Source organism: Melozone crissalis, unplaced genomic scaffold (assembly GCF_028551555.1).
Source record: "Melozone crissalis strain CALT ecotype California unplaced genomic scaffold, PUWL_Pcris_2 ptg000026l_1, whole genome shotgun sequence".
Taxonomy (NCBI): domain Eukaryota; kingdom Metazoa; phylum Chordata; class Aves; order Passeriformes; family Passerellidae; genus Melozone; species Melozone crissalis.
In genome coordinates, this window is record NW_026535804.1 from 3,549,005 (window position 1) to 3,564,809 (window position 15,805).

At 49.2% G+C, this 15,805-nt stretch overlaps 2 protein-coding genes across 3 annotated transcripts in view; one reads left to right on the forward strand and one right to left on the reverse strand.

Moving 5' to 3' along the window:
- Positions 1 to 387: 387 nt before the first annotated feature.
- On the reverse strand, positions 388 to 4,761 carry NAT9 (N-acetyltransferase 9 (putative)). Its single transcript, XM_054278780.1, has 6 exons — positions 4,403 to 4,761; positions 3,638 to 3,747; positions 2,500 to 2,634; positions 2,220 to 2,279; positions 1,949 to 2,043; positions 388 to 1,861 (listed from the first exon to the last, which is right to left on the reverse strand). Exons 1-6 carry the CDS (start codon positions 4,477 to 4,479, stop codon positions 1,715 to 1,717), a joined length of 624 nt encoding a protein of 207 aa, XP_054134755.1. The 5' UTR covers positions 4,480 to 4,761; the 3' UTR covers positions 388 to 1,714.
- A 468-nt stretch (positions 4,762 to 5,229) lies between these two features.
- Positions 5,230 to 15,805, forward strand: part of TMEM104 (transmembrane protein 104) — a 42,105-nt gene continuing 31,529 nt past the window's right edge. For both annotated transcript variants that reach the window (XM_054278805.1, XM_054278806.1), the window contains exons 1-6: positions 5,230 to 5,279; positions 6,557 to 6,681; positions 8,467 to 8,588; positions 10,490 to 10,571; positions 11,448 to 11,550; positions 11,945 to 12,025. In XM_054278805.1, coding sequence (XP_054134780.1) covers positions 6,637 to 6,681; positions 8,467 to 8,588; positions 10,490 to 10,571; positions 11,448 to 11,550; positions 11,945 to 12,025 — 433 coding nt within the window. In that variant the 5' untranslated portion in view covers positions 5,230 to 5,279; positions 6,557 to 6,636. The remainder of the gene's footprint in view (positions 5,280 to 6,556; positions 6,682 to 8,466; positions 8,589 to 10,489; positions 10,572 to 11,447; positions 11,551 to 11,944; positions 12,026 to 15,805) is intronic.

Here is a 15,805-nt window from a genome sequence, read left to right on the forward strand (position 1 = left end):
TCCAGAGCAACCAGCCGGGCACAGGAGCGGGCACAGGAGATCACCCTGCCCCTTCCCCTGGCAGCAGAGGGGAAAAGAAATTATTTTTCCCACATTGGTCGGGTTTTAGGGGAGCAAATCCCAGCCCAGCTCCATCTCTCCTGGCGGTTTGGCCTCGCTGCTCTGGCAGAGGGAGGAGACACTTCACGGAAGGAGCACCGGAGCCAGCAGTTCACCCAGCAGGTTCTGCAAATCTGAGGGGCAGGAGGATTACCAGCCCCTGTCATGGTAATCCCAGCAGGAAGTAGAGCAGCTCTTCACTTTATTACCACACAAAGCTTTCACTACAACTAAATCCACACTAAATACTTGTTTAAAATGCCATGATATACTGTTCCCATACTTGGCTTTAATATTAGTCACAGGAATAATGTATTTAAATTAGCTAAAATTGGAAAACTAAAGCCCCCAGGCCCTACAAACACAGGCACAGCAACAATAAAAATTCCACAGCCTGCCAATCTCCAAAACATCCCTCGGCAAATGTGAAAGTTATTACCTGATCTTCTATCACTGAAACAGATAATTTGTGGTCTAGGATTAGAGCTGCTGTTACAGTATGAAAACACACAGGAGCATCAGTTATCCTTCTTACCTTCTGTCCTCTACTCTTAGCAGCTTCCCTGCTGTGGACAGTGTGTGTAGGGCAGGACAGGTCAGGCTGAGTCACTGCACAGGGAATTTGTCCGGTGGGAGTCAGGCAAGTGCCTCTTTTTCATCCATGGACCTCAGACCTACTGCAGCAGAGGCTGGATAACTCCTGCCCTAAGTATATCTGCCCCCCAGCAAGAGATCTTTCCCCCACGTTCATCTTTATCTTAGTGCAGAGCAGCAAATGGACCCTCCAGGCTCAGCAGAGTGAGTCCTGAGCTGGTGGAAGAAGGGAGCTGTCTCCTTTCAGTGCGTTCTCCTTTCTTTCAGCAAAGCAGCCAGGGAAAATGAAGAGCAACATCACTGCTGGCCTGAGGTTTTCAGCCCTGAAGCTGGAGGGGGTTTGTCTCAGAAGCCTCCTACAGCTCTCAGCCCCCTCATAGTGGTGGGGCTCAGCTCCAGCCTCGATCAGCCAATATCAACAATTTCCATCATATTAGCTTGCCCTTTGTTTGTGCTCACCCCCATCTGAGCTACTCCCTGCCAGGAGCCAGCAGTGTCCCCCTGCAACCTACCACACCCCAGGAAACTGGGTTTAAAGGGTCTCTGCTCTCTCCTTTACAACTTCTGAGCCACTTTTTGAGCTGCCAAAGAGCAGCTTAGCCACACGTAGTGCTCAGGCACTTCAGAATCTTTGTGATTTTCTTATTTTTTATTCAAGAGTAAAAAAGAATGAGCTGCCAGTATATGCAACCTCCTTGCTGATGAATCCTGATTTAAGAGCAGTGGGAGAAGTTTCTGCTTGCCCAGGAATCAGCTGCTGGTGATTTTAGGCTCTGTTGGAACAGCAAATCAAAGTCAGAGTCATTCCTAGCCAAACCTATGAGTTAGTGGCTGTTCTCCAGGTCCAAATTTCAGGCAGTAATCCTGGCTGGTGGAGCAAAGTGCAAAGTTGACAAGATGACAAAGCAGCTGAAGGAGACAGAACAGCTCCACTGTTGGCTCTCTGGTGTCCTCCACACCCAGACCTTGCAACAACGTCCAACTTCTCCCTGGAAACCCAGCTGGTGTCTGGAGGTGTCTGTCAGCTGTCCCGCACCCCAGCTGGCTGCTGCAGCTCAGCGTAACTCTTCTCCTCCACGTGCTTTGTCTGCTCCAGGAGCCACTGTCTCTCCTGGTCACTGACATCCAGCCTCAGGGTCACCTCCTGAAAAATGCTGTTCACAGCAACCTGCAGCACACACAGAGAAAGCAGCTCAAGCCCAGCCACAGGGCAAATGCTGCTCACATCCTCTGGGGAGATGGGCTGTTACTGCACCTCCTTAAAGTGAAGCTTTTTGAACATGCAGGTACTGGCTTCATTTTCCTGACCAATCTTAGCCTCAAACTTGGTGATCCCCAGTTTTCTCACTCCTGCAGGAGAAATCAGAGAGAGAGGCACTTCTATTACATGCCACATCTATAAAAGCACAAGACTCCTGTCCTGTGGGCCAGATGCATCCCTTGCTACCCTGCCTGTATTACTGGGAATGATGCGCTCCCAGACCTCAGCCCCCCACACTCCAGTTCGTGCACTGAGCCACCCTCACCGTAGGCCATCATCAGCAGAGTTGCCTCCTTGCCAAACCCTCTGCCACGGCAGCTGGGCTCTGAAAGAGACAGCACAGAGTCAGCATCCAGCTGGGGGAGACAAACCAGCCACAGCAGGCGCTTGTCAGAGGAGGCTGTGACCTGGGCACGCCATGGGCTGATCAGGGCTGAACAGCCATGGCAAAGCATGAGAATAAAAAGCTGATGCAGGAACATCAACACCTCTCTGCAGCACGCAGCCACAGTGACAGAGCCCCAGGCTGTGAAGCAGAACTTGACCTGCAATCATGATTTCGATCTCGCCCACAGTCGGGTCCTCAGTGTTGGTGAGGAAGAGATTCACATCCCCAACCATGGAGTTCTCCTCCTCCTGCCCAGGCCAGAGCTCCGAGTCCAGCACGATGAAGGTGCACTCTGGGGAAAACAAAAATGTGGCAGCATCTTCAGAGTGTGCTGATAATGATTCATAAATGACCAAAGAATGAAATTAAAGGTGCATAATGGACAGAGGAATGACAGTTTCCACATGTTAACAGCAAGGAAGAGTTAATAATTTGGCTTCCCACACCAGGTGACCAGGTGTGCCTGTTCCCACCTGCAGAAAGGAAAAAAATACTTGGAAAAACCTTTTGTGAGGGTGACACAGACACCAAGACTAGAGACAGCCTGTGGAAGAAGTGTGAAAACTTCCTTCCTATGTCTGAGGTCTCCTTGACTTGTCTTACTCAGCAGCAAGTTGGGGCAAAGAATTGTTTTGGTGCACAAGAGGCTGAGACTGAGTGATTCACCTGGTCCACATTATTGCCACTCTGAGTAAGGTTTTTTATGCCACCTAAGACAAATGTTCCAGACTGAGCTCTTTGCCAGCTTCAGTATTTTTCAGCTCACTAAATTTCTACCAGGCTTTTATGGGCAGTGATTCATTACCTGTAGGAGAGTCAAGGAACCAATTTAGTCAACACACCTCAACCAGGTGATCGTAAAGTTGTACAATTTATCAAGGAGAAATACAACCTTTGTTGTATTTCCTTCTGCCTGTTTTATATCCTTCTACCTGTTGTATATCCTTCTACCTTTTTGCAACGATCAGACCTGGGGAGTGTTGGCTGTGCAGGAGTGATGCCTAATGATTTTTAGCTCAGCACAAAATGCTGTGGGGAATGAATCACTACAGTCTTTGGGAAAACTGCATAAAAAAGACACAAACAGCTCGAGGAAGTGGATATTCTCCACTTCCCTGAATATATACCAGCTGTAATGAGAAAACCTGTTCAAGCTGCCATTGTAGAAAGTGTCACATCCCCTCTGGGTTACAGGAACTCACAGGGCACTCACAGCTCACTGAGAGTCCTTCCCAGAATGGAAAGGCCCTGCTCAGCACTCCCACCCTCGGTCAGAAAGCATTCCAGATGCTCACTGTCAGCGTCGTCCCGCCAGCTGCGCTGCATCTCGTACTCCTGCTCCAGGCTCAGGGGCTCGGAGGCCGTCAGGCGCTGCAGCTCCTCCGACTGCATCCACTCGTGGTACCTGGCAATGGAGCCGGCCCCACATCACTGCCCCACTGCAGCACTCAGGAGGATCCCTCCCAGTGCTCCAGAGGTCAGCCCTGGAAACACCAGCCCGGCTTTTGTGGAATGTATCTACAAGCCTCTGTCCTTTATGGAACACAATGCCCTCTGGAAATTTAGGAAGTTTGCCTGTCCTATGGCTTTGTCTGGAGTGCCCAATGCACACCTGATGTTTTGGGAGTTTTGGTGCATTTCATCCCGAGCAACACTGACACAGCACCTCCTGGACACTGACAAAACACTAACGCTGCTCTCTTTGTGCTGATTTACTTTACAAACTGTTGGCATGCCTAATTCATCAACCATCCACCTGGCTTTACACGCTGAAGCTTTGCTCTTGCACCGTCACCGGGGAAAGGCCTCGGTGAACACAAGAACTGCGGCGTTCCCTCAGAGCCGGGATCTCCCAGCGGCACAGGTGAGGCTCTGACAGCAGAGCTGGCACCGAGCTCAGCGTGACAGGGACGGCGCTGCTACCCCAGGGCACTGAGGGTGAATCGCTGGCTGACCCCGGGGGAAGCGGGCCCTGTCCCGACCCAGCACTGTCCGCAAAGGGAGGAGGGGAATCGGACCGTGCAGGAGCGTCCGAGGAGGGCACGGGCACGGGCACGTACCGGGGCACGTGCGCGGCGGTGTAGGGCACCAGCGTCACCTTCTTGCCCCGCAGCACCGTGTCCTGGTTAATCTTCATGGCCTCTGCACTGAGGGAGAGACGCGGCACCCCGCTCCGTGTTCCCGGCGAGGCCAAGGGATGGGGCAACGCGGCCTGGCGCCTTTCGGGAGCGAGAGGCGGCTCTCAGAGTGCGGATCGCCCAGATCGCACCAATGCGGCCGCATTAACAGGCCCGAATCCTTGCTGCGACATCCCGACGGGACCCCGGGGCTGGGCAGGGGACCCGGGACCGACGGGAACCGGCACCGGGAGCTCACGCGCGCCCGCCCTACGGCCTCCCACGCATGCGCACAGACCCCGGGGCCGCCCCGCTACGGAATGTGTGGCGTCATCGCTCCGCCCCGTGTGACCCCGCCCCCTTCGTGCCGCGCCCCCGCCCCGCCTCTCCACGACTCCACCCCCATTGCCCCGCCCATGTCCCTCGAGGCCCCGCCTCTCCCTCTCCCCCTGTCCTTCTGTGGCCCAATCACGATCGGTGCCTTCCCCCTGTCCCCGCCCCTGCTCCATCCCCGCCCCGCTTCTGCCGCTCCTGGACACGCCCTTTCCTGCCACGGCCACGCCCCTTTCTGCCCCACCCCATTTTACATGCCACGCCCCCTCCTGGGCCGCGCCCATTCGTGCTCACGCCCCTTGGGGCTCCGCCCCGTCCCTCCCATGCCCCGCCCCCTGCCCTCACCTAATCACGATCGCCGCCTTCACCCCGCCCCGCCCCGCGAGCCTGTCACGTGCGCGGAAGGCACAGCGCTGGGGCAGCGCGTGCGCCGTGAGTGCCCCCGCGCGGCCGGGGGCGGGGCCGCCGGCACGAGCCGCTGGCGCTGGTGAGGGGCCGGGGGTCGCGCGGGGCCCGGGCGGGACGCGGCCCTCAGAGGGGCCATGGGGCGGCCCTGAGCGGGGACAGCGTGCGGCGAGCGCCGGGAGGGGCTCGACGGGCGGGGACAGGCCTGGGGAGGGTCCTGCTGCGGGCCGGGGTGTGCACCGGAGCGGCGGGACCCGGGCCTGGGGAGAACGCCCCGGGGTGAGGGGGGGGCTGCCGGAGTTGTCGGCGCTCTGTGGGGCCGGGGGTGTTCCCCCGGAGGGGGCAGGGGGTGCGAGCAGCGTTCCGCCTGTGGTGCAGGCCGGGGGAGGGCGGGGGGCCCTGGTGCCCTCGGGGGTTCCTGGTGCCCTCGGGGCTCCCGGTGTCGGTTCCCCCGCCCGGGCTGGCGCCTGCACGGGGACACGCTGGCCCCGGCCCGGGGCGTCCGTTGTCTTTCTGCTGGCTCCGTGTTTACCAAGCTTGGCTTCAGTGTTTGGAGCCGAGGTTTGCTGTAAAAGGCGGTGGTTGATCTCTCCTTCTGAGGCTGGTCAGTTGTGACCTCAGCGAGTTACGCTGCCTGATCCTTTCCTGGCATTCACCGTGGGTGTACAAGCTTCTAACTGGGCTTTGTAGTGGAGCTCAGCTTGTGCTGATGGTTTGTCCCAGCTGGTGGGGCTGAGTGGGAGCACACGTAGAAGTGTGAAGCCCTTAATGCAATTATGGCTAATTATTGACACAGAAACCTTCCAGAAGGCTTCAGTTCCTCCATACACGTCTAGATTTTTAGAAACAATGTAAAGCTTCCCAGAAACTTCTGCTTCGGAAATGTTGGTGCATGAAAAGCATCTTGGTGTGTCTTTAATAGGTCCAATATTTTAATTTGTCTACTTATTTCTGTACTTGAATTTAGGAGGAGAGACTTCAGGCTGGTTTTTTGATTTGTGGGAGGCACATGTTTGCAAGGAGTAGTAGCTGCATGAGAAGCAGCAGTTTGAGATCATCTGCAAGGCAGTAATTTTTCCTCTTGAGGTTTTAGTTGTGTGGAACAGCCCCTCTGGCTGTTTGGAGAAGATGAAGTTTGGTCATCACGTGCTGTGAAAGGGCAGGGCCTTTTGGTTGCTTTTAAACCAGTTTTAACAGGTATGAAAACTTCTCACAGGGTACTGAACCAAGTGGGGTCTGTCTGAAGGGCAAGATCCTGCTGAAATCTGTTCAAACACCAGAAAACTGATGTGCCAAAGCTAACTTGTGAGTTCTTCCTTTTTCCAGCAAAGGTAACACAGTGTTATGATATTTCCCTAGGTTAAAGGTGGCAGAAGTTGCAAACACCCTTCCACAAACACCCTTCTGGCTTTGCTCTGGGCTTCCCCTCCCTCTCCAGGATGGCAGGTGGCATCACTGACACCGGAGAGCTTTACTCTCCCTATGTAAGTTCTGCTCCTTGTGGGTTTGGTCACAAGATTTTTTTCAAAATCCTCCTTCCTCAGCATTTTGCTTGCAAATCCTACTTCCTCATGGATATAACCTCAGCATTTCAGGAGATTATGGGGGTCAAAGTGTTAGTGTTTGTAGTTATATGGGGTTTTTTGACATCACAGGTGATTTTTCATAAGGGAAAGGGATGATGTGTGCTTGAAGTATAGATCTAAAAGTGCTAGAAAGAGCTTCATGTCCCATACCAGCTCTTCATCCTTCTGCCCACTATCTTACATTTTGTTAATGTTTTCATCAACCCAAATTGTCATTGGAATAGACAGGGGGGACTTGGACATTGAAACTACTCCACTTTCTTACTTTTTGTTGCTTTATGTAAACATTTTCCCCTGAATTGCTCAAAGTTTACTTAGCTGCAGCTGTTGCAGTAATTTGTTTTCTACCACTTCAGTGGAAGTGAGTAATTTAGAGGTTTCTTCCCTGTAATGTGGTGTCCTGTGCAACTGCAGAGCCAATTACTGCTTTCCTATATTACTGGAAATACCGGTTTTCATAGCCACAAGTCTTCACAAAATGTCAGCTTTTAAAAACACCACTTTGTAAACACTTTTTTTTTTTTTTTAAGTCAACTCAATAAATTTAGAACCAGCCCTGAAACCTGTGTGTTGGATTTTAAATGCTTTAAAATTTTCATCCCCCTGTTAATGATTCAATGTAGGAGGAGTGGATATTAGGCTGCAGAAATAGGTCACAGCTGAGAAAATGGAGAAGACATTAACTGGGATGTCTGGACCCTCAAGGATTAGTGTCACCTGCTCTTACATTGTTATGCTGGTGCTGCATGAATTTCCTGGAGCAATTTCAAAGGCTGAGGCTCTCCTCTTTCCCTGAAGATGTCTAACCTGGCTGAACATTCCAGGCACCATTCTCATTTCTGCTTGACCAAAGGAGAATCATGGCTCTGGGATGCTCAGCAAAAGATGAATTTGCTGTGTTTATGCCAGTGAGTGCTCTCAGGGTCACTGGGGAATTGTTCTCCTGATGTTAATTGCTCCACACCCAGAAAAGTCTGCTCATACTCTGCTCTTTACTGGTTTTCCTCTGGAGGGACTCTGACCTATATTATAAAAAAGCCCCACTAAAGCACAACAACTTTGGCAGCTTTTGATCTTTAAGTGAGCTAAATTCTTAGCTTGGGGGTCCTGTCCACGTGCAGAGTTCTCTTTTGTCTCTGGACACTGAAAAAGCTCATTGCCAGAGAAGATAAAATTCTTTCCCTTCAGGAAGTAAAATCCCTTCTTCACAATATGCTCAGCTTCTTACTGGTAAAATAGCAAGCAGGCTTTGAATTAGAATTCTTTTTGGATATTTCCTGCTTGACTGAGAATAAAAGGTCCTGAAAGGTACATAGCCATAACTGCTTGTGTTCAGGTCAGATAAAAAGGAGAGACCCCAACCCACAGCACAGACCTTCTGGTAGAAGGCAGTGATTTGAAAACAAACAAATCTCATGTACTTTATAACTTTACAAGCTAGAGAGAAAAAATATCATTTAAAATAATTAGAAAAAGAGAGGGGAATAGCTGTTTCTCCAGAAATGTGCTGACACCTACATTGCTATCTTTGGAGTTCAGTCCCTTCCTCCAGGTATTTCTCACATGGACTGGTTCCCACCCTGCTGGCTCAGGGATTGCCCTGTCCATTTAAATCAGGGTGCATGTGAGGTGTTTTGGATGATTCCTGCCCACTCTGATGCTGGATCATGTGGCTGATTACAGGTTGGCCTGGTGTACATGTTCAACCTCATTGTTGGAACAGGAGCCCTGACCATGCCCAAGGCCTTTGCCACAGCAGGGTGGCTCGTCAGCCTCGTCCTCCTGATGTTCCTGGGGTTTATGAGGTAGGATGTGTGTGTGTTTCTGTCTGTCTGTCTGTCTCTTTAGGGGACTGGGAGGTTCAGCTGGGTGAGGACAGTGTAAAGACTTTGGCTGTTTTGCTGTGTGCTCTGTCCCTCTGCTCCTTGAGTGTTGATTTCTGCAGTGGTGTTGCCTGAGTTGGAAGGATGCACTTCCTGACTCTCTGGTACATCCCATTTCCTGACTGATGGGAAGGACTTTTCCTCCAGTCCAGAGTCTTGTGGGACCTTTATCCCCTCTACCTTTCTGACATTGTCCTCACTGTGGATACATTCCATGCTTGCCTCTGTCACAGATCAGTTCCCCAAACACCAACCAGGTCTCAGGTGGCACAGGGTCAAGTCTTTGCTTTGTGACTTGCAGATGTGTAAGCTTTCTCTTGGCTTCTGACAATGCTTTCACAGCTGAAAGAGTGTCAGGAACACGAATTCCTGTATAGCCAGGCCTGTCTTACCCCCTTCAGACCTTTGCTGCTCAAGACTCTGGAGATGGTCTCCTGTTTGTCACACTGGTTCACTGTGAGCTGCTGCCCAGGTACCTCCCTGCTGGAGCAGCAGGTGGAGCTGAAGGCTGTGGATACAGCACTGATTGCTGAGGAGTTGCTGCTACAATTGCCATCTTCTGGTGGGCTGGGAATCCCTGCTTGCTTCTTGCTTGGCTTTAAAATAAAATAAAACAAAACAAAATTCCCTCCTGCCATTTGTACAAATGGACTTTTGAAGTGCCAGCCTTTTCAGTAAGCAGTTCTGCCAGCCTGAATGTGCCTTTGATTTGGGGGCAGAGCTTTTGGGATCTGTTCTGTGCTGCTGTGCAGGGAGACTGTATGGTCAAATGCTTGTGACTGCCCCACCTCAGAGCTGGGTGCTGCAAAGGCTTGGTAAAATGATATCTGTGGGGTTTCCAATAACTGGGAGCTTTAGGAGAAATTCCTTTTAGCTATGTTAGTTTAAAAGCATAAATTCAACATATGGAATTCAGCACCAGCAGACAATCCTTCAAGGTCAGCAGGAGAGCACAAACCTCCGAATCTGTGTTCCAGAACTGCACTGGATTAAGCTCAGAGGGCACAGCTCAAAGTGCTGCATGCCTTGGGAGCTCTGTTGCTTTTGTTCTGGTACTTGGGACTTCCTCATGCCCACTGGGCACCTTTGGCACAGGAAAAGCCTGGGCAGAAATTGCTACACAGGCCTCAGCACTTCCTTTTATTCTTGCAAAACTCATCTCTTACTTGAACTCAATAGGCAAGTCCAGTTCCTGAAGTAGTGAGAAACCACTTTAAAGCCTTGAATAAGATTGATTTGAGGGGGTTTTAAAATTTATTGATTAATATTACAGGACTGGTTTTAGCTGAGATAATGATATTCATTCCATCAGTGTCTCCCTGGACAGCTTTTCCACTGGCCTCCAGCATTTGCCTGCATGCGTTATGTGCTCCTTCTTGTATTGCTGCTTTGCTTCTGATGCCATGTGGAAGATTCTTTAAGGGACCAGAGTATCTTTGCTATGAGCTTCAGAGAAGAACTAACTGGGTTTGTCATAGGTTCTAAAAAGGGGAAGGAAACTTGCTTTCTAAGAAAGATCAAAGTTCTCTTGCTGTCTTCAACCCACAGGAACACCAGGAATGTGCCTTCCAAATATCTAAAATGTCTTATTATATCTGAAGGTGTGTTGTATTGTGGTCTGCTTGAACACCTGAATCTCAAGAGCAGAAGGAAGCAATAAACTGAGATGAAACACTGTCAAAATAGTGTGTGGGGAACTGGCAAAAGGATTGTTTTGGTTTGTTTGTTTTCTCCTACAAACAGATGGGAATTTTTCTCCATCTCTCTTCAGTGACAGTTCTTGACTATTACTGATGATATCAATTGAATTCTTCTCTCTGTAGCTATATGACTACAACCTTTGTGGTGGAAGCCATGGCTGCTGCAAATGCCCAGCTGAGATGGAAGAGAATGGAAAAACGCAAGGTTTGTGTGGGGTTTCATTTTCCTTTTCCTCCCGTTGTTTTGTCACGTAGGATTTTCCTGGCATTCCTCTGCATCTTTGCCTTGTCTTGTTACTAACTCTAAGGAAATAAATTTCGACTGTACTTAACTTTGCCAAATAAAATATAGCTGTTAGTTCCCTGTGGGGTTGCTCATTAAAGACAGGATTTTCTGCTCCTGCTTTGAAAAATCTCTTGTGCTGTTCACATTTCTTACTGATCACGCTCTCCTTGCCCAGAAACGCTGCTCAGTGAATGTGGAGAGGTGGCAGCCAATATATTGGTGCTATTTGGAGTGTGCTGAGGACTATAAATCCTTGCTGATCTCAGGTCATTTAACTGGGACAGGCTGGGATGTCCTTGCTGTTGCTTGGGCAGTATCCCAGGTTGTGGACAGTTCTGAATTATGTCCTTGCTGTGAAACTTACTTGTGGCTTTACTGGATCAGAGGGAGGCATAATTGTTTGCACTGATTTAGACCCCTGGCTTGGTGTTAGTGGGATGGAGTTAGGAACTAGACCTGCTTGTGCTAGCCAAATATGCTTGGGTTATTTTTTTTCTCCCAGTTCTGCAACACTGCAGATCTTCCTGAAGTTTCTAACTTCCTTGTGCCACTTATCATGACATGAACTGGGCAGTGTTGCTGTGTGTGTGTACATGTCACTCACTTCAGCCTGCTCTGCTGGTGTCCTCCTCTGCCCTCCACAGCATCCTCTGGGTTCCCTGGTATTGCCTTTCCTTGCATGTCCTCCCCTCCTGCTCGGGACCTTCCTTTGAGTGTCTGGAAGTAACCATGACATGGGGTGGCACAGCCTGTACTGTGGGTAGCAGATATCTCAGCAGTGATCTCTTCATCCAGGAGGATGATGAAGATGAGGATTCTTCCTCTGGAGTGTCTGACAGTGATGTTCTCCTCCACGATGGCTACGAGCGAGCAGAGACACGGCCTATCCTGTCAGTTCGTGAGTACCCAGCTCATGCTTTCACTGCTGTGAGGCCTCTTCTCTGCAGACACTGTTCCAGTGGGCTCCTCTGGCCATTTCACCCTTAGTTCCACATGCTCTCATCCCAAAGTCCTCAGCACTTGTAAGATAAGACTCATTGAGAATTCAGTTTGCCTTCTGCAGCCTGATAAAGATCTTTTCCCTCTACGTCAATGAGATGAGAACATCTTATTTTCTGAACACCTTAGACTAGCTTCAGCAGAGTAATTGGCCCAGTGACTCTGCAGCTGTGGAGTTGTACATACTGTCCTTCAAAGTGCTTCAAACTAGAGGTTCCCAAGTATCCAGGTAACCTGGCCTTAGGGCTTATTGGAGGCACTGGTTGAAACCCTTCTTGCATTTTAACTTGCAGAGAGACGTGGCTCAGCCAATATCTTTGAAATCACTGAGAGGGTGGAAATGGGCCAGATGGCCTCCATGTTCTTCAATAAAGGTAAGTGATGAACATTTTCCAAAGTCCCTTTGGGTGCTCCTGCATGTTTTGTGTATAGCTGTTCTGTAAGTTTGCATGCTTCTCAGTGTGGGTTTGCATCTGAAGTTTGTGATGATTCCACCCAGATGTGCTGTTCCTTCTCACTGTGGACTATATTCATCCTCCTGTGTGGTGTTTGTGTAAGGTATTTATGGGCCAGGTGGGCCAGAACCTGCTGTGGTGGGCATGGAACCAGCAAAACATGCAGGTTATGGGAGCAGCCTTGATAAAGGCAAGTGCCTTTTCTGACTGCAGTTCACCTGCCTCTGAAATGCATGTGTCCTCTGTCATCTCCACTTTCTGAGGCAGTAGGGCCCAGCTGTAATGTTTTCCAGTTGCATTTTGGTTGTAGCATTTGAGAATAAAGCATTCAGGCTTCTCTGAGCCTTGTAGATAGCAGTCTGAAGGAAAGAGACTTCTGATAGGAGCTTCTAGGAATTGTCTGCGTCTGGGGAATTATTGAGACAGCTGGGACACAAACTGCTGAAGAGGTCCCTGCTGAGGATGTGCTAGGCAGCTGGCTTGTCTTTTTGCTTTTAAATGTCTTTTGTATGCCAGGGAACAAACTTGTAACCCTGCTCTAATAAAGCCCCATCCATTGCTGCGTGTGATAGAAATGCAAACCACAGTGATGAAGTTTCTGAAACCTGGAAAGCAGGACAATGAAATGCTGTGCAGAGCCAGAACATCATCAGACACCATGGCTGTGCAGTTTTGAGCCTGTCAGGCCCCATTTTTTGTGGAAAGTGATGTTTTCCCTTGTTCACTGGCTTGCAAAGAGGTAATGGAAGGCTGGGTTTTTTCCACTACATTACATCAGGGTTGTACCAGTGTAAAGCTGTTGCCTCTGAAGGACAGCTGGGCTTAAGGAGTGAATATTCTTTGAACTTTATTTTTGGCTTTTAAAGTTAATTGAAAAAACTTTTAAATTTTCCTGCATGCCTCTTCTGGGATTTTGTAGATTTGAATCACTTAGGACTATCAAAATAATCCACCTTGGACTAGGCTGCCACATTTTTAGTCAGAGAAGTGAAGTGTGTCAGAAACATCTTGTTCCTGGTTTTGCCTGTACCACTGAGTTGTTATGACCTGAGGCAAATTTTCTTGCTTGTTTGCTCTGCTGTGTGTAAAATATGGTGAACACATCCCTGTCTCTTGATGCTCCTCTGAGGAGTAATATTTGAGAAGTGCTTTGAGAGCAATCATGTAACAGGGTTTAGCTGTATTGCTGAGGATTGGGCTGTGGAGGATGGGGATCACAGGAGTCAGAGCATTCTCATTGAGTTTCAGGAGGCCCCTTCTCTGCAAGTGCTTCATAGGGGAGCTGGAAAGGACCCCCAGCAGCCAGGCAGGTTCTGGGCCTCTCTGGTGCTCAGCCAGTAGAGGGTGCTGGAATCTGTGTCCTCTCTCCATCAGCACGGATGGAGCTTCCGAGCAAAGTGAAATAAACTGCTTAGTACTCTTAAATCTTAATCCCGCTTCTTAATGTTTCTTTAGCCAGAGTTATCTGATTTCTGTGTTAGGGATCCTCCCCAGGGTCTGCTCAGCCCATCACATGGGATGAATCCATCTGCAAGAAGGTGGCTGGAGCAGCTGCAGGCCATGGCCTGACCATACTTGTGACTTCCAGATGGGGTGAGGTGCCCACAGCAAAGGACCTGGGGCAGGTGTAATTCATGTGCTGCTTTCCCTGTGTCAGAGCTCAGCAGTGAGGCTGCATCCCTGTCACTGGTTCAGAGACACCCTCTGTGAGGCTCCATCCCTGTCACTGGTTCAGAGACACCCTCTGTGAGGCTCCATCCCTGTCACTGGTTCAGAGACACCCTCTGTGGGGCTGCATCCCTGTCACTGGTTCAGAGACACCCTCTGTGAGACTCCATCCCTGTCACTGGTTCAGAGACACCCCAGTGGCTGCAGGGACAGACAGGTGAAGGACCTCCCTCTGCAGGTCCCTGCTGAGGTGCTCCCTCCCCACAGCTGCACAGAAAGGCCTTCAGCAAGGGCAGCAGCTCAGTGACCACTTAGTGCTGAGAAACTGGGCCACACTGGGCAATTCCCAGCTCCAAGCACCAGCCTGTGAGGTTTCACAGCTGGCAAATGTCTGGGTGTTTACTGATGATATACAATGTATGGATCCAAACCCAAGGTGATGGAGGGCTTTGCAGCCTCCAGAGGGAAGGCTGATGAAAGCTGTGCAGTAGACCTCAAACCCCCTGATTTCTAGTGAGTTCTCTGCTCCTTTCCCTTGACTGATTTTTATTTTCAACAATCTGACAGGAGTTGAATCTGCAGTCCTAGGAGGTAAGCTGGGGATAAATCTCAATTTCAGATTGTCTGCTTTCTTAAAGGGAGCTGACTTAGGTTTAGGCTGTGAAGAGACTGTGTGCTCTTTTGAAAGAGCTGGCTCTGAAAAACTACTTTTTTTTCTTGATTTGATTTTTTTACTTTTTAATGTTGGGTGCTTTCTTCTGGAACTGAGCAGTCATTTATTGCAGTAATAGATTCTAGGCACATCTATCACGCTGTTTCCTCACAGGAAGTAATTGCTTTTTTTTTTTTTCACCTCGTTTTGTGCCAAGTAATGAAAGTATTGATCAGGGAGGGTCAGCAGCAGTTTATAAAATAACTGATGTTAAAGTCTTCCTGTCTTGGAGAGGAGTGTCACCTGTGCTTCCTGCAGACAGAGAGGTCTGCATTGGAATGGGGGTGCTGCTGAGGCTGAGCTGGTCATGTCAGCTTTATTTTGTGTGTGGGGAGGGGTAGCTGAGTCCTGAGACCAGTCACAGATCCCAAAACAGAATATCTGTCTGAGTCTGTGTAGCCCTCAGCTTTGTGTCTCTGCAGCTTCTGTCCTATAATAGGTATTTTTTAAAACCTTCAACCCTTTTTAATGGGAAATTGGAAAAGACTGGTTGGTAGTTTGTTGCTGTCTCCAAAACAACACAGAGACTCCCTAACTGTGAAGACAGAGCAAGATCTTTCACAGAGCAAGAAAACAATGGGAGAGCTATATGGAATGATCTGACAATTTCTGTAGCAAGTCCATTTGTCTCCAGGAACAACTCTAGAGCACTGATTTAGTGTGCTACTGTACAGAAGCAGGGCAGCTGATACAGCTAAGCAGGCTCAGCATATAGAATAATTCATTTAAACAAAGGAGAATGCCTAATCATGTTTCCTAACATCCAGAGATCCAGGGGCAGTATGATAGCAGAACATGGCAAAGCTTTGGGGCACTGTAGGAATGAGTCTTCAGTCCTGCAGCAGTGCTGTCCTTGTTTGATAGTTGTCACAGCTGTGAGTGTGAGGTTTGCTCAAGCTGCACTGGGATTAAGCATCAGGTGGCATCACAACTTGAAACTATGGGCAGGTTTCTTGAGCTGTTTTCCTTCAAAGTCAACTTCCTAAATTAAATAAATGTGAGGCTTTTATTCTGTAATTCATCTGACTCTGAAATAAAATATCTTCCAACTTGTTGGTGAGATTTATACAGACTTGCTTGCAAGAAGAGAATCCTGGAGTCTCATCAAGAATTTCTTTATCCCTTTAGATTTTAGCTCTTTAAAGTGGTGTCTTCTTGTGCCTCAGCAAGGTTGATCTGTGCACCCAGTTAATTTGTGTAAGATTTTCTTTTAATCTCATAGGTGAACGCAGGGCAAGCTTTAAATTAAAAATAATTTTTAAAAAAGCAGAAAAAAATTATCCCAAAAAATAAGTAGGGGCAGGAACATGTACAGTGTA